The sequence below is a fragment of the Castanea sativa genome, chromosome 8, assembly GCF_040712315.1.
Source record: "Castanea sativa cultivar Marrone di Chiusa Pesio chromosome 8, ASM4071231v1".
Lineage (NCBI taxonomy): Eukaryota > Viridiplantae > Streptophyta > Magnoliopsida > Fagales > Fagaceae > Castanea > Castanea sativa.
The window spans coordinates 54,747,740-54,766,519 of NC_134020.1; the positions used below are offsets into that span (position 1 = coordinate 54,747,740).

The window sequence follows — 18,780 nt, forward strand, 5'->3', positions numbered from 1 at the left end:
TTTATTTATCATTGGGTAAACAAGGAAAAAAAAAAGTGTTACCCACACCTCCAACTTATTCACATTGGCATTTTTGGCATCATCTTGTTGATGCATACACATCAAACCCAAAATTGCAAGTTACATACCAGTTTCAAATTCAGAAAGCCCCAAATCCAATCCAAGCATTCAAAGACAAAGACAAAAAGAACAACCACCAACAAACCCACAAACTGTCCATAAATTCAGAATTCTTCAATTCTCTCACATATTCAAACCTGAATAAAAGTCCATTCTCCACCATTACTGCACACACACAAACACACATCAGTCAAGAGTTATCAAACACCACAAACATAATTAGAAAACCTTTCACTATCACATTTCACAAGTTAAACCAAATACACCAAAATTTTGTCACTTTTTTCAAACTTTTCACACATCCAAAAAACAAAAACAAAAACAAAAACAAAAGCAAACCCATTTTCCCAATCTATCTCAGATTCACAAAAACACAGAAAAACAAATCAAACCCACATCCTAAAACACAAAAACAAACCAAACCCAGAAAACCAAAAACGCTCAAATGGTAATGATGGGAGCTGAAAAACGATGGCTTTTCTCTCTCTTCATAGCCGCATTACTCTCTCTCCTCCTCCTCCTCTTACTCACTTCTCTCTCTACCTTCACGTCCCCAAAGCCCTTCCCTTCCGCAATCCACCACGGCTCTCATTACCCACCTTCCTTCGCGTACTTCATCACCGGAAACAGCAACGACGGCGACCGGATCCTCCGGCTACTCCTCGCCGTCTACCACCCGCGCAACCGGTACCTCCTCCACCTCTCCGCCGAGTCCGCCGACGAAGAGAGGCGCCGCTTGGTTTCTCAGCTCAAATCGGTCCCTGCCATTCGGGTCTTTGGGAATGTCGATGTCGTCGGGAAGTCCGATCGGGTCACGTACATGGGTGCTTCGAAACTCGCGATAACTCTGCGCGCGGCGGCGATACTGTTGAGATTGGATGGTGGGTGGAACTGGTTTGTGACTTTGAGTGCACAGGATTACCCACTTGTCACTCAGGATGGTAATATGCCAAAATTTGCCAATTCGGTAATCTCTAATGTTTGTGTATTTTTGGAGTATTGGGTTTTGGTTGTGTTTGTGTTTTTGTTTTTTAGGAAAGAAAGTTGAGGAATTTACTTTGGTGGGTGTGTTTTTTTTATTTTTAAAAAACTGTTTTTTAGTACAAGTATTGATTGGTGGAGTTTTTAAGTTGGTTTGAGCCAAATGTTGTTAAGTTTCAGTTCAATTGAGGTAGCAAATTTGGGGGTAAGGTTGCCTATTAATCACCATTGTTCGATAGCTCGGATTGCGGTTTTTTTTTAGTTCAATTAAGGAGGTAACAAAGATTATGACTTTAATAGAATAGAATGAGCATAAACTATTTAGCTTGATAGGGGCAAATGTCTCGATATTGCTCAGCAGCTAAATCTGGCAGGTAAGGTTAGTTGAATGTAGATTATACTGGCTAGAGGCAAGTCCATAGTTCTATGAAACTTTTGAATGGGCTATAGCTTTCTATGAGAATCTTTAAGGACTTGGTTTCTGCAAATAGCTTAAAGGTGAGGACATGGTTGAGCCAAAGTCATCATAAGCTTAATCAAGTAGAAAGTTTCAACCATGCTAAAACTTAAAAGGTTTACAAAAGTTTATTGAATAGGAAGAGAAGTTGGGATTAAAGTTGATGTTTCTCTTGCTTTGTCTTTTATACTGTTGGGTAGTTTACTTGTGGATACATATGAATCCTTACCATGCCGAAATGGCTTCCATTATATGGTATCAAACCAATAGCAATTCATACAAGATAATCTTCTAGTTGATAATTGGGCCAAAGAAGAAAGTTTAGTTTAATTAGTTTATTTTTATCTCTATCAAGATTTTTATTTATTTTTTAATTCAAAACTTGATTGTAATCACAATTTTATTTATTTATTTCTATTTTTGAAATTATTTCCTTTGCAAAATAGTGTAATTATGCATACTGTTTTTATTCCTAGAACTGAAACAAATTAATAGTCTCAATTCCTATGACGCTTAGGGATAGAATATATTCAGGAACAAGCAAATCATAATGCCTTTTGTCTGTATTTCTAGTCATTTTTTCATGCTGTGTAATGGATTCATCAAAATTCTTCTAATTCTTATCAATATAGACCCAGATTTTTTCTAGGTACCTTTTGATGAATTTGGCTACTCTTATGAACCAATGAAATACCTAAAAGTGTTTAATCTACTCACGCGTTCACCATAGCCGATTTTCATTTTGTAAGACAATTAGAGATGATTTTTTGAAGCTTATCAGAGTGAAAGCTCTTATTATGTTGTTGAAATGATTAAAAAAGGAAAAAAAAAAGTGATTTTTGTTCTGAGATGAATTTGGAATCAGTCGAAGGACTTTAAGATGTGATTATGGTCCTCATATAATATCTGTTCCTAAAGCACATGAAATTATCAGCCTATGTAATTTGAAACTTATGTTGAAGACTTGAAGCCTTGCCCTTTGGTGAACCAATCCCACTTAAGCGCATGTATTTTTGCTAGGACACAGAGTATTGAATTGAGGCCCTACGAACCATGCAATGGATGTTCAAGCACTTTGTTTTAAGTTTTTGCACATCATGTTCTTGAAACTCAGATTTTGTAAATCTGGAGTGCTTTTTTTTTTGGAACTCCAGATATGAGTTGTTAAGGTCTTGATTCTTGAGTGTGTTCTTGAACTTCAGATTCACTTGTGCTTTGGTTTGTAGATGCACGAGGTTTGTAGGCTATTTTGTGTGTATTATGAATGCAAAGTGCTTCTCCTACCTTTTACTGCCTGGAGTGTTATTTTTCAGAATTTTTTTAGTGTGCAGATCTTACGGCCACTTGTCCACGAGATCCCACGATTACTTTGTAGTTAAGTGTACTTGTGCAATAGTGCACTTGGATGCGTGACCTCATAGGAAGCCACATGTTGCACCCCTCCTTTTCTGCATTGCAGTCCACTGTTTCAGGCCATGGTGATTATTCTCGCTTGCCCACAATAAATTTCCCAAGGTGTCTTGTTTTGGAAAGAATATTTGTTATGCAGACCATCTGTTTTTTTAGAGCTGAGTTTTATTGACAAAATGGATATTTTGTATATGGTCAATCTACTAGTTATTTCTTGGGGTGTTGAAACTAATAATTTTGATGTCTCGACTTTTCTGATTTGTGTTGTATGTAAAGTAGTCAAATGTCGAGGTGGTCTTTGATGTGCTGATGCAAATTTGGGTTTGTTTTTGAGAAAAGTTTTATCCATATTCTGTTCAGAAGCCCATTAGGTTTCTCTAGAACAGTAAAAGTGTAAAACTGAAGCTTAGTTCACATAAGGACTTATTATGTCATCTATGCTCCCAAGGACATTAATTCTGACACATTTCTAACACTAATGGGGTTAGGCTAAGTTTAGATTTGGTACTCAAGGTGTTAATTCTGAAAATATTCTGAAATCACGCATGTCCTGTAAAACATCAAATCTTATTTTCCCTAGTTGGACCGAAGATTTTATTATGGTGCATTCCATTTGAACCACCATGTAATGGGTTGAGAGGCTTTAGTTTGTAGCATTGAATGAGTGGTATATCAGTTAATAATACTATTTTGTTTTGTAGAGATTTGAGCGATATGGAACTTTGAAGGTTCTGAATGTATCTTTTGATTCTTTTGTCACTTTAGAGTGTAGTTAAAGATGGAGGGCTATCCTTTGGGCAAAGGAGTTTCCTGGCTGAAGCAGCAACAATAGGACAACAAGTTGATAGAGTGCAGGGTTTAAGATACTGTCTTGTTGCTGTAGCTGAAATTTATCAAACAGGAAGTAAAACATATTTTGGCATTTGATCTGTGACCTGAACCATATAGGACCAATTTTCCAATATATATATATATATATAATTTTTTTTTTTTTTTGGGGTTTGGGGGGGGGGGGGGTGGGGGGATTGTGATGCCCCAATTTGATTGATTGTGTGATGTGTGTGGGTGTGTGATGAGTCCCACATCAGGCATATACTGGATTGAACTGGTCTTTATTAACAACTACAAGACACCTCAATTGTGACTAGTACTTTTGAGGTATAGCGCAGATATGGCTAGCGCTTTTTCTTGAGTTGTTACATATGGTATCAGAGCCGGCCCGGTAACCCAACACTACACACAAAGTTGGCCCTAATGAGGACGTTAGAGATTTAAGTGGGGGATATTGTAATGCCCCAATTTGATTGATTATGTGATGTGTGTGGGTGTGTGATGAGTCCCACATCGGGCATATACTGGGTTGAACTGAGTTTTATTAATAAAGATAAGAAGCCTCAATTGTGACTAGTCCTTTTGAGATATAACATAGATGTGGTATAGCGCTTTTTCTAAAGTTTGGAAAATGATCAATGAGTTTGTATCCGGTAAAATGTTGAAATCAAATGTAACTCCAATGATAAAAGCTGCATATTATCAATGCCGGTTCTTTCATGACAAGTTTCCTCAAAGAGAGCCATATATCACTTTGTGGTCTTAAGGATTTCTCTTTTCAATAAATTTTCCAAAAAAACTGTACATAAATCTGTGGTCTAAAAGAATTTCTTGTCAATATCTTTGTGGAAAAACTGTATATTAATTTGTGGTCTTAAAAACTAGTCAATATGTTTGTCATGACTGAAATCATAAATGAATGATTTTTGCAAGAGAGAGAGATGGATTTGTTGAAACTGTCCTAGGTGTTCTTAAAAGACTTTCTTTTCAATATGTTTGTCGAAACTGTCTATCAATCTGTTGTCTTTAGACTTTTTTGTCAATATCTTCGTCCAAAAACTGTGTCTTAATCTGTGCTCTTAAAGACTTTTTTGTCAATATTTTTCTCTTGACTGTGAAGGTTAATGATTATCTTTGCAATAGAAAGGATTTTATTACTCATGATTCCCTTGCTTCTAATCTGAAGAGAAAGTTGCTAAAAGAGAACATATCCTGTTATACCTATAAAAAAAGAGAACATATTCTGTTATATGATATCGTAGGATAAGGATGGAGCTGGAAATTTATAGATAGAGAACAGAAAATAGAGCAAGTACCTGCAAAGGCACTAATGGACTAATGAGAGATCCCAGGGCCCTCATCATATTTTTCATAACCCGTTGCGGATTTAAGTTCTTGTCTTAGTGAGAATGATGCAGGACAAAGGGTAAAACATAGATATAAGGGTAAAGAAAATAAGAATGGGACAAATCCTAGGCTTCATCCCCTAGAATTTGCTGATTTTCCACCCTTTGTCCTGCATCAAAGAATGTTATGATCTTAGAGATTTTCAAGTCAACCACTTGAGACCCACTTCATTGAGCATATCTTAAGTTTAGGCACAAATACATTATAACAGATAGCTGTCCTAGATCCCGATTCAAGTGATGGGTTCTCTTAGGCAAATTTCCCCCCCAAGCATTTTAGTCCTAGTGAGGCAAGAATTCAACTCTTTTTCTCTGAGTGTATGGATAGAATTATCTGTTTTTTACTTGATCATTGTACTTTCCATGTATAATTTTTTTGAACCTGTTGTATTACGGTATTACCTGTGTACATGGATGGCATTTTTTTTTTCAAAGAATTATCTCATTTCCTTTGAGATTGGAATTGATTGTTCTGTCCCAAAGCTTGCCTAGGGAGCTCATGGCTTATTGATTTTTCAAGTTTTGTGGTATTATAACCCTGCATGTGTCCTCAACTAAATATATCCTTCAAGGTGTAACATACTACATTGTAACAGCGTTCTCTAAACTATCCTGGGCATTTTTCTTTTATTTTGTCAATATGTCTCTTAATTGTTTTTTGCTTGTCCAGTTTTTCTTCATAGTTGATTCTTATGTTCTGATTAAGGCTTCTGTTTGCTACTTTCAGACCTGTCCCATGTGTTCTCCTCTGTCAGTAGAGACCTCAATTTCATTGATCACACCAGTGACCTTGGATGGAAAGAGTAGGCAAACCCTTTTCACTAATTTTAGTAGCTTATTTGAAAGGGTTTAAACTTAGTCCAATCTAAATTATGTTGGTCTAATTTCTGGTGCAGATCTCAAAGGTTTCATCCCATTGTAGTTGACCCAGGTTTATATTTAGCCAGGAGGAGTCAAATTTTTCATGCCACTGAGAAGCGTAAAACACCTGATGCTTTCAAAGTATTCACAGGCAAAGTCTATTCTCTATATTAGGCTATTTATGCAACAAAAAATTTACATGTATGGATATGCATTATACTTGTGGGAATACTATATTCAATTATCTTACTTTGCAGGTTCCCCATGGGTCATCCTGAGTCGATCCTTCCTGGAATATTGCATAATTGGTTGGGATAACCTACCCCGCACCCTTCTCATGTACTTTACTAATGCAGTGTTGTCTGAAGAAGGATACTTTCACTCTGTCGTTTGCAATTCACCAGAGTTTGTGAACACAACTGTGAACAGTGATTTGAGATATATGATCTGGGATAATCCCCCGAAGATGGAACCCCACTTCCTCAATATCTCTGATTTCAATCAAATGATCGAAAGTGGAGCTGCGTTTGCTAGGCAATTCCGCAAAGGTGACCCTGTGTTGGACGTGGTTGATGAAAAGATTCTCAAGCGTGGGCGTAACCAGGCTGTCCCGGGAGCTTGGTGCTCTGGGCGGAAGAGGTGGTGGATGGATCCTTGCTCCCAATGGGGTGATGTCAATGTTATGAAGCCTGGGTTTCAAGCGAAGAAGTTTGAAGAGACCATCACAGGCCTTGTTGATGACTGGAATTCACAGTTGAATCAGTGCAAATGAAGATGCCCAAGTCAAAGAAAAATTTGAAATGAGGTGCATTTTGTGTGCTTCTGAAATTCTGACCAGTTTGAAGACTGACATCAGTTTGAGATGCATTCTTTGGAAATTGAGCCTAAGTTATTTCAAGTTCTACGGCCAGAGGCTTTACTAGTGTTTATAGCAGGGCAGAGTTAAATGGAAGCAAGTGAATTCACTTGAAGATTTGGGCTGTATTACTGCTTGGCGGCTAGTATTATTTTAGAGCCACTAAGCCTTTCAATCAATAAGAGGATCTCCCTCTCTGTGCTGCCATTTGCATGCTGTTGTATGTTCTACCAGTCATCACATTGTATTGCGCACTCTTTTGAATGCAATAGTAGAAGTTCATTCTTTGAATTCCAATTTATTGTATTGATTTCATCTCTCTCTCTCTCTCTCTCTCTCTCTCAAAGCAACCTCTAGGTTTTTAATGGCTAGAAGAGAGGAACCGTGAAAATCGAGCAGCAGAAGTAGTTGTTACATTTGATGGCTTCTTATTGATTCCTAACCGAAGTTTAATTGCTAATGTTGTCACCATAAATTTGGTTTTAGTCTCACAGTTAATTTCGGCTACATGTATAAAGAGAATACTTGTAACAAAAAATGTATCCACAACAGTGTTTACAATATGTTTTTCATAATTGTGATGTCATGTATTATAATAAGTAGTACTAAAAGTGATATTATTGGTAAGCTGAAGTGAAATCGAAGTTTCAATTACAATTTTCAACATAGCAGTTGTAAAAAAAGATTAAAATATGTTATAAGTTATAAAAGTGAAAAAAAGATTAGAATATGTTATATGATACAAGAGTTTTGTTAAATCTTTCTGAACTAGCCAAAATCCTTAATTTAGTGGTAATGTCTATGTAAGTGCACAATTGCACCTGGACCTAAAGACAATCACGGGCTCAGGCCCAATGAGCCTTAAACAATAAAATTTGTAGAGTGTGGGCTTGAAACCTAGGTTAGAAGTACTGGGAGCTCAATAACAGACTTTTATAAACAAATACAGGTAAATAACGAACAATAATTGCAATGAATCTCTTCGGACTCAAGCCGAGGACCACTTCTTTTGTATTTCTCTTTCTTCCTTAAGGATTACAATTTCTTCACTTCTCTCTCAGCTCTCCCCCCTTCTTTGGCCTTTACCCCCCTTTTATACTTCCTTCCTTGATACTTTTTGGATAGTGACTAGAAGTTTCCACCTCACTGTTCAGGGGTCACCTCCCCATTAATGCGGCCAGGGAGGTAGGTACAGAGCCTTTAATGCGGAGGTGGCAGCCTTTACCCTTGATATTTTCTTTAATACTAGTGCATCTAGAAGATTCAGGATGTCCCCTTTTAACCACTAGTCTTTCTAGAGTTGTGCCTTGACCTTTATAATGAAATCTTGAGTTCTCTAGGATCTGTCCGAGGTGAAACTCTCCCTCGGTTGCATCCTCGGACCCTCAGCGTATGGGCCAACTCATAGAGTTTAATCCTGAAGCAGGTCGGCCCTCCATGTTACAGCCCAAAGGCCCATATGCCCACTTGGGTCCTTTTACTTCCCACAGTCTAGTCTCAACTCTCCATTATAAGAACTATGATTCAAATCCTCATCTCCTACTCTTTGAAACAATTAAATTAAAATGATCATGACAAGAAGAGCTCACCATTCTCTCTTACCTTTTAATGTGCTTTGATTATCAATTAATCATGTCAATTTTCAAATGTAGAGTTAGGATTTCAATATATATTATATTATTATGGTTTATGTATATGGATGTTCCTTTTGTGTACTCGTTAAGGAAGCTTTATAAGGATTATATTCGTATTGAAAAATGCTAACAAATATTAATGAAAATATGTATTTTAAAGCTTATACCTAGACTGATTTGATTCCTTGTAAAAACCCAAAAAACCGCATTACAAACTTCTAACTACAGGAGCCTATTATTATTATTTACCACAAAACAAGGAGAGGATTCTTATTTATAGTGGGTTCATGCCATTTCCTTGAACGTTGGTGTTTACACTTTCTGAGTTTCAACTCTTCCCGCCGAAACAAACTCTAATCAACAATCTCATCTCCTCTTCATTGGTTTCATTCAGACCTCGTTGTTTCTCAAATGGGTCTCTCTCGGTTCCTCAGTTTTCTCCCAAAATCATCCAAAAGACTACACTCTAATCCCTTACTTCTTTTCCTTAACATTCCAGCAACTCAAACTGTTCTCATTAGATCACTCACTAGTGATTCTTTCAGCACACTCAAAGACCAGAATTTCCTCCAAAATTCAAAACCTCACATTGAAACTCAACGTGGGTCTTTGCCAAAATATTGTCTTGGTTTTCACAGACCGTTCCATGATGGTGCAGGCCAAGTGTTTGATGAAATAAATGACAAGGACCCAGATGTTATTTTAAGCAATAGAGTCCATGAAGATGCTGAAAAAGTTTGTAAATTACTAACAAAAGGCTCTAATTCTTCTATAGAGGCCGTTCTTGATGGTGCCAAGGTTGAAGTATCGCCGGAGCTGGTTGTGGAGGTCTTGAAGAAGCTGAGCAATGCAGGTACTCTTGCATTATCTTTCTTTCAGTGGGCTGAGAAGAAACAGGGGTTTAAATATAGTAATGAGAGTTATAATGCTTTGATTGAGGCTTTGGGTAAGATCAAACAGTTCAAGGTGGTATGGAATTTAGTTAGTGATATGAAGCGTAAAGGGCTGTTGAGTAAAGAGACGTTTGCGTTGATTTCACGGAGATATGCTAGAGCGAGGAAGGTTAAAGAAGCCATAGATGCTTTTGAGAAGATAGAGAAGTTTGGAATGAAGTTGGAAGTTTCAGATTATAATAGATTGATTGATACTTTGAGCAAATCAAGAAATGTTGACAAAGCACAAGAGGTGTTTGATACAATGAAGAAGAGAAGGTTTGTACCGGATATTAAGTCATACACGATTCTGTTGGAGGGTTGGGGTCAAGAACAAAATTTATTGAGGTTGAATGAGGTTTATAGGGAGATGAGAGATGAAGGGTTTGAACCTGATGTCGTGACATATGGTATAATTATCAATGCACATTGTAAGGCAAGGAAATATGATGAAGCACTTGAGTTGTTCCGTGAAATGGAAGCAAAGAATTGCAAGCCAAGTCCGCATATCTTTTGTACTTTGATTAATGGATTGGGTTCTGAGAGGAGGTTGAGTGAAGCCCTTGAGTTTTTTGAACTATCCAAGGCTTATGGTTTTGTACCGGAAGCACCCACTTACAATGCTCTTGTGGGGGCTTACTGTTGGTCAATGCGGATGTATGATGTGCATAGGGTGGTTGATGAGATGAGAAAATGTGGTGTTGGTCCAAATTCTCGAACCTATGACATAATCTTACATCACTTGATAAAGGCTCGGAGAACCCAAGAAGCTTACTCCGTTTTTCAGAGAATGAGTAATGACCCAGGCTGTGAGCCAACTGTGAGTACATATGAGATCATTGTGAGGATGTTTTGTAATGTGGAGCGAGTTGATATGGCAATAAGGGTTTGGGATCAGATGAAGACCCGAGGAGTCCTTCCTGGAATGCACATGTTCTCTACATTGATCAACAGCTTGAGCCATGAGAACAAGTTAGATGACGCTTGCAAATACTTTCAGGAGATGTTAGATAAGGGCATTCGGCCTCCAGCCCAGATGTTTAGTAAACTAAAACAAGCTCTTCTTGATGAGGGGAGGGAGGATACAGCTCTAATTTTGGCTCAGAAGATTGATAAACTACGAAAAGCTCCACTGGTTCGTTAAGATGAATGAAGGATTCCAAGAACTATTGATTATTTGTTTCATGATGAAATGGAGGTCGGCAGAGAACCCAGCTGCAGAACTTATCAGCCCCCTTTTCAGGATATAAATCTGCTATTTACTGATCAATATTCCTCTCCATGTGTATTACTATGACCCTAAATTTTGAAGGTTGTATAATTTCTATTTGTTTTACTGGTATAGAATGTTAAATGCAACCAATATCTCTTTGTTGTGTCCTGGCTATTGATAAAGTGAACCTTAGTCAAATTTATATCATTCATAACTGCAGATATTGTTTTTGTGTTTTGGGGGGAGGGGAATTCAATGGTACATCTGCAGTGGTAGAGCTCTCCGTCTCATTAATAGGAAGCCCTGCCCTCAAACCAGTGATTTCACTTAACAGCAACAGTTAATTCTCAGTAAACATGGGTTTAGAAGGGCCTGGAAATCTCACAAGGCACCACTGTGTTAGTCAGATTTCAGGTTACACTCGAAAATTTTGGTAGTAGTGCAGCAGTGGAACCTGGGGACCAAGTCGATGGTTTAAAATTGGTAATAATGTGGTAGTCAGAACAGGAGGCTGCCCAGGCGGCAATTTGACAAAATCTAAAGGAAGCAGTCTGATATTGACTGAATTCTACAGAACAATCTGTAGCACTTTACTCTTTGGGATTCATATCACCAGAAAAAGGAATCACTACGCTGGGTGACAGTATTGTGCTGTTGGTGGGATTGTGCAATCAATGATGATAGGAGACTAAATGAGAATGATCAACCTATAATAGATCATGCGCTGGATTATTTAATTGGGCATGGAAAACACTCTGCATGTCCTACACAGCTATGTCATTCTATATGATAGACTCTTGAATCTTGCGTACTCTACTAACTACTTAAAAGTTATCAATCTGTGGATCCTGTAAGTGTGTTTCCAGTTAAACCAATTCAATGATAGAGAAACTGAAAGAAAAAGTAAAAGACATTCGAGATGAAGAAATGCAACTGATCTTATTTTCTAAAATAATGTTTTTACATCTTCTCAACTGAACCCCTTCATTTACATCAGATATACACCATTAGAGGCACAATCTAGTAAAGTCAAAACATCTCAAACACATTACACCACAATACTGGAAGCATACTACTTCATGCACCATTTTATTAGAGGACTTATGGTAAGCATTCCAATCATTACAAAAACAAAAGCCACAATGAAACAGAGAAGCAAAAGCTATCAACAACAATATGACCTAATGAAAAACAGAAAAGTGGTAGTGTTCTACAGCATGTGCCTCAAAACCATCACCATTTCTAGATGAAGAATTCTCATGTTCTATTTGCTCTGGCACCTCAGGCGTATAATCTGTCATCGGCTCAGATTGCACTGGCACTTCAGCTGAATTTTCATCTAAGTCATAATCTGTCATTTGCTCTGCATGCATTGGCACCTCAGCTGAAGATTCAATTGATTGGTCTATTGGCTTTGGCTCCTCTGCCGGAGGTTCTGGCTCTTGCACTTTCGGACTTGCCACCTCTGCTGGAGGACCCGGCTCTTGCACTGTCTCCATTGGTGGCTCAAAAACATCAACAACGCCATGAACAACAAGCCAATCACTGAAATACATGTCGGGATAGATAACCGGAACATCATTGAGCAAAAGCATGCCAAGGGACCGAGTGACATTAACGGTGAACCCTTCGGAATAAGTCCTCAACAGCGTGCCATCTTCCAAATTCACCAGATCACCCCACGAAAGCCTGCAAGGCACGACGTGGCGATGAAAGAACGACGACAAGTACTCGCTGAAGCTTCCATAATGACCCTTTATCACTTCGTCGGCCGGCGCAAACACAGTCAACATAGGAGCCTTTTCTTGCGACCCAAGAAACTGAATATCAAGAAACGAAGCCATAATAGAGCACCTATTGGTTCTCATTGCCGCGCAAGCTTCGCGAAACGAGTAAGCACCCATAGAAGCCACCAACGATTCGCTATGAGGCACCAACGCAAGACATTCAAGATTGTGACTTTGTCTCCAGAATCGCTTTGAAAACCGAAAATAGGGGTTGAAGAACTTGTCAATTCCGAAAATTATCAATGACCCATCATCGTATACAGGCTGCCCGCGAACTGTAACGTTGTTTAAGGAGACGTAGTCATCGGAAGATGATGCAGTGACGATGAGCGAGTGTCTTGGGAGGACAGTCAAGATCTTGGCGCCTAAAGGTAGGGACTTGAGGCTTTGGAAGGAGAAAGCGAGAGGGAGGAGGTGGTATTGGATTAGAGAAAGAGGAGGCTGGCCCAAGTGATCGAAGGCGGCGTCGGTGGGGGCGAAGATGGTGAGGGATGGAGAGTGTGGGAGCAGGGTGTGTGAGGCGAGTTCAAGAGTTAGTGCCATGGAAGTGTAGCCGGAATCAGAGAGAATCTCGGCCGCTTTGAGGACGGGTTCGGACGGGACCGCGGAGGAGAGAGAGAAGGGAGAGAGAAGGAGGAGGAGGAGGAGGAGGAGGAGAGAGATTGGGAGTGAGGAAGCCATTGATGAAAGATTTTGGTTCTGGTTACAGAGTCTTTTCTGTGTAAAAAACAGTGTGGAAATGTTAGTTTATTTGGTTAAATTTTTTTTTGGCGGGAAGGATTGTACACGTGGCAGAGTGGGGTTGGTGTTTGTGTGATGGAGGGGTAGTTAGACCGTTACTGTGAAATGACGGAAATGCCCCTGGTGGTTTTTTTCAGTTATAAAGATATAGGAATACAAGAGTGTATAAAGCTAAGAATGTGTTAAGTTATATAGTTGAACTGATATGATTGATCAAAATTTTATTTCAATGTAGTTTGAATACTCTGATTTTGATAATTCAGAATCTGTTTCAGACCTATCAAAAAAAAAAAGAAAAAAAAGAATCTGTTTCAGAAACCAGAAATTGGTAGCCAGGCTAGGCATTAGCATAAACTTGGGAGGCTGTAATGATATAAATTTGACTAAGCTTCACTTTCTCAATAGCCATTATGCAACAAAGAGAAATTGTTAAAGAGGCCTAAAACATTTTGGTTGTGTTAACATTTTTATACCAGTGGAAAATAATTTATACAAATCAAATAATGAATCAGAAAAGCCTTAAGTTGTGAAGAGTTTTTGTTGAAAATCACACAATGAATGCTCTGCCTATTTTGGGGTCATTTCCAAAGAATTGCTTCAAAGTGAAGTTAAGGAATTATGAAACTTGATAGTAGGAGCCTATTGCTGTCACAAAACAATATTTGCAGAGAAAGAAAACTTATATGTGAACTTATTCCTCTTATTGCAAAATTTAGTACAGAATAAAAAATAAATGGTTTTTTTTTTTAATTAAGAAAAAAAAATTATCAACTTACATCTTAATAAATAACTAAAATTGAAATGTTTAAAAAAAAAATTATGGTGTCGTTTCTTTTATTAATTCAGGGCTCAAACCATGCCTTATGGAAACAATAGCCCTCACAAGTCACAACACAAAAGATCTCCAAGAGAGATGTTTTTTTGTCAACATTAAAAAGACGTTAGCTTCAATTTTCTTGTATTAACTTAGTGCTTCTAAATTTTGTTCTTGAACAGTTAATTTGTGGTCCTTCCAAACATGATATCTTGGTCTGTGCCTGACCACATATGAATCTTCCCTCACTAAGAACTGCGATCTCCCATTGCTGTCTCCAAAATTCTTTGGACCATTAGCATTTTGTTTGATTGCATAGACGGTACTACTTGTTTAGAGGCTTGTTGAGATGTTTGTTTTGCTTGTTTAGGGTCTTCTATTGTTTTAGGAGCCTGAAGACCTTGTCGAGGTACTGGCTTTGCCTGTTGAAGGGCTTTTATTATTTTAGGAGCCTGATGAGCACAACATTCGGTCATGGGCTTGATTGAGTAGCAGACTTACTACATCCTGGAGAGAGAGAGAGAGAGAGAGAGAGAGAGATATTTCTATTACACATCAATACCATATAAAAAAAATATAAATAACAAGTTAAAATAGAAGTGTAAAAATAAGGTTTTTAAGCAGTTCATACCAAATAAATCCATCATTTTTCTTGCATATGAAGATCATTTGGCAAAGCCCCCATTTATAAAGAATGATTAGATTTGTTGTTTTCCAAAATATTTGTACTTGTAATTGTAACTGATTGTTCCATTAAGCTTACAGTAACGTTTGTGAGTGACATACTGTTGCCCATAATTTTACTGATGGCTGCTGAATTACACTCATAAACTCAAGTTAACTCACAAACTCTCCCAAAGAAAAAAAAAAAAAAAAGAATTTGTTGTTGTTCATTGAATTAAGCTATCAGTTTCCCTTTCTAAAACTCATCAATGATTTACATCCCGCTAAGAACCAGCTTTACATGTTGTCAAGCACACATACTGCACAATAATCCCATATTTGACTATACTGCTCAGTCCGACTAATTATCAAATATAAATAAGCGTGTAAAGTCATAAGAAAATAAAATATTAATAGCATTACTACACTTGAAAGTAGAAACCGAGAGACCTCCAAAAATTCATAACCAGATAAAGAACACTCCAATTATAATCCAAAACTATAAGAAAACTCTGATTACGTTGGAAAAATTTTTAGGTCATTCATAATAAATTCTACCATAAATTTAATGAGAATATCCTATTCTCATAATGAATTTGAGAGGAAAGAGCATCATTTTTCGTGCTCTGAAAATATTTAAGAATTACTTTAAAAACTGCCATTTGGTTTATCTCTTTTTTTTTTTTTTTTTTTTTACAAGATAGAATTCTACTCTAGCCTAATCTAAGTGTAAATGTGTGTAAAATTTTCTCTTGGAGACTTGCACCCTGACTCTTGTCTCCCACACCCCACAAAACCTAGTTACCAAAAATTCCTCAATCTCTCTGTCCTCATCACTTAAGTAATAATTAGCCCCACGGAGCCTTGATAAAACTGGTCATATACTGGCAAGCACGAGGATCTGGTGCAGCGAAGGCATCAAAAATGGACATAATAGGAACCTCTTTAGCAAAACGGCCACCATGCTCGGCGGCATTCTCAATCATTTTCCTTATTTCTTCATCGGTTGCCACTGTCACAACTCACAAACACGAAAGTTTTGACAACATAATCCAAACAAAACTGAATGATTTTTTATTTTTATTTTTATTACAAATATATCATATGAGATTTTTAAGATACGTAAATTTGTTCCCTTTAATGATTCAAATTCGGTTTAAATAAAAACAGTTCCCTTATTAATATTAATGCATTATAATTTGTTATTAAAAAAATTGCATATATAATTTATTATGCCTGATGATGCCGAAAAAATCACCAGTAAGTTGCAAGCACTCCCAAACCGAAACAACACTTGCAAAAAAGAAAATAGAGGACCTAACAGAGAGCACCGGTGTGGTGCCGGCCAAAAACCCTCCGAAGGTCAAGTTCAAGTCTTTCTCACAACCCTAGAGTGCCAGAGTCGAGTTAATTATGCGTACCTTGATGCGAGAGTTTTTGGGGTATTTATGTTGGTGTAGGGTTATCACTCGTGCCTTGGCCAGGAAACCCTTTCCTTTTAGGATAACACTTCTTTCGATTCTACATTCCTTATCGAGTTCTTTTCCATACAGGAGTCTTTTATTATGGTCAAACGTGTAACGCAAGAACTCCCTATATTCACGCTTGTGTGGAGATAAAGTAAAACCATATCAAACATATCGCGTGATGTAGGTTGATTCCCATTAGGAATCTATGACGCCTAATCAGTACCTGACGGAGAACCAATGTTGCCACCGTCCACTACGTGTCCATGTAGTATTGATCCGTCGACCCACCTCATGTCAACTCCACTCCGTTGTGCTTTACGAGGAGAGATCCGTCTCATACTTTTATCCTCTTCAATGCCCATGTATAGATGCACTTACTCCTCGTCGGTCTATTACTCTCGGGTCTATTAGTAGTAAAACGACCTCCCATTCGTGCATAACTCCAACCTGTAAAACAAAGAAGACATTAATTACATGAACTTTGCTATATATGCAAATTCTTAGATATAAAACCTTCTTCGAATTTAAGAAATTAAAGTACAAAACCAGACGTATATGATTGAATCATCACGCCAGCCCCAATTTTTTTAAAAAAAAACCCTTTACTTACCTCCACCCGTTGATTTGAGAATATTAATGTTGAGATCGAGAGATTTGAGATATTATAGCTTTGAGTGTAGAGCAGAACCCTGTTTCATAGTTTTTACTTTAGTTCTTTGACTTCCTTTTAAAATGGGATTCGAATTCCTAAAAATGAATAATAAATAACAATAATTAAAAAAAAATAGCACTATTCGTACATTCCACTGGGCAAATATGAGAAATTTATATATAGAAACAAAAAATTTGAGAATTGTTGATAACTTTTTTTTTTTTTTCTTTATAGGAAGAATTGTTGATAACATGATATACATTGTTAGTAATAGATAATAAAAAAGTGATGTCAATGATGAGTTTGGCTCAAATGAGAATCCGTACAAGATTATCACATTATAATGGATAGAGAACTTGGCCCTTGGGCATGGATGATATAATTGTTAAATACTATTGTACTATAATATCTCCATTTAATAAATAATTGATTGCATAACAATAACTTGTGATATGCTTATGTGATAATACTATACATGTTAATTAGTAAAATAATAAAAAGAGGTAGTTGTATGCAACAGTGATGATACTAAAATGAGTAATGCTAGAGGTACAAACTTTTTTACAAAAAAACATTTACAAACTATTGATGTGGTGAGTGATTATTAATAAATGAAAAATTGATATTAATGGTGGGCTTAGATGAAAACCAATAAAAAGTTAAACACATCAACAGTTTGTAAAAATGTTGTAAAATAGTTTGTAGCCATAACATTACTCTAGTAAAGTACGTATATAATTCATTATCAGTTTTTTAAATATATTGTTCAGATATGTAAATTCGTAAATGTGATTAATTATGAGAAGCCTCAAGTTTTTTCTTATTCTTTCTCAAGACAAAATCGGGAATTGTTTTTGGGGCCAAAACATTATAAAAAAAAAAAGAATCATTCAAGAATAAGAATTAATACTAACATTTAAAAATAAATAATACATGAAAAATAAAACTAATATATGTTAAGTATAATATAATAATAATAATAATAATAAAATAAAAGACAAAATAATAGTTTTTTTTAATACATCTCAACTTAATTATTTATGATATATCAAAATGGAACACGATGCTATTTTAAATCCTGAAAATTATCTATGATTAATTTTGCATTAAATTTAGCAACAATGTCCCTTTCGAATTGATGTACAAAATCAAACAATGCATTAGAATATCATCTTTCATTTTTATTTTTTTATAAAACATAATTTTGATAATATTCATGTTTGAAAATACTCGTTCCATAGTTGTAATCTAAATTAAAAGAATAAGTACAAATTGTATAATCAAATTGGTAGTTTAGTATTTTTCTAGTCCTTACTTGTAACTGGCACAATTCAAAAGTATTTAACAATTTTTGAATTCCAAATGTCAAACTAATGAATATGATTTGTGAATTTTTGGGGGTAAACTTGTTTACTAACAAACAAATATCATCAATTTTAAAAAGATTAATGTGTTTCTCAAATATCCAAAGTTGAGTTAAGAACAAGGAAACCCTAGTATATGTTCACCAAATTGATTATTTGATTCTTCTAATTAATTTTAAATTAATCAACTGTAGTTTAAAACATTTCTAATCAACAATGATGCTTAATTGTAAAATCGTTTTGTTGATGCCAAAAAAAAAAAAAAAAAAAAATCAATTATGTGAACTAGACAAATAGGACCTAAATCTTGAAATCCCAAACTTTCAATTTTGGGTCCCAAATAAGCCAATCACCAAATATCAAACGAAACAAATAGTTAAAATGAATAACTCGTGAGCTTTTTCTGAAAATGGTTCATCATCCATATATATATACGAGCTAGGTAGTCACTTAAAATTTAAGATTTTTGGAGAGCTAATTTTCAATTGGGAACAGCATGAATTTTTTGTACCAAAACTTTATTTCATGTATAACATGTGTATGATGGCCTCGTAGATCACTGTGAAGAAATTCTTAGAAGGTAGTGAAA

General features: G+C 36.4%; 3 protein-coding genes across 3 annotated transcripts; 2 read left to right on the forward strand and 1 right to left on the reverse strand.

The window, feature by feature from the left end:
• Nucleotides 1-81: 81 nt before the first annotated feature.
• On the forward strand, nt 82-7,221 carry LOC142607639 (beta-glucuronosyltransferase GlcAT14A). Its single transcript, XM_075779206.1, has 4 exons — nt 82-1,061; nt 5,933-6,008; nt 6,102-6,217; nt 6,324-7,221. The coding sequence occupies exons 1-4, from the start codon at nt 566-568 to the stop codon at nt 6,836-6,838; spliced, it is 1,203 nt and encodes a 400-aa protein (XP_075635321.1). The 5' UTR covers nt 82-565; the 3' UTR covers nt 6,839-7,221.
• A 1,490-nt stretch (nt 7,222-8,711) lies between these two features.
• LOC142607143 (pentatricopeptide repeat-containing protein At1g71060, mitochondrial-like) lies at nt 8,712-10,850 on the forward strand. Its single transcript, XM_075778568.1, has one exon. The coding sequence runs from the start codon at nt 8,968-8,970 to the stop codon at nt 10,630-10,632; it is 1,665 nt and encodes a 554-aa protein (XP_075634683.1). The 5' UTR covers nt 8,712-8,967; the 3' UTR covers nt 10,633-10,850.
• A 1,032-nt stretch (nt 10,851-11,882) lies between these two features.
• Nucleotides 11,883-13,169, reverse strand: LOC142607155 (putative fasciclin-like arabinogalactan protein 20). Its single transcript, XM_075778582.1, has one exon. It carries the CDS (start codon nt 13,167-13,169, stop codon nt 11,883-11,885), a length of 1,287 nt encoding a protein of 428 aa, XP_075634697.1.
• Between the last annotated feature and the right edge of the window lie 5,611 nt (nt 13,170-18,780).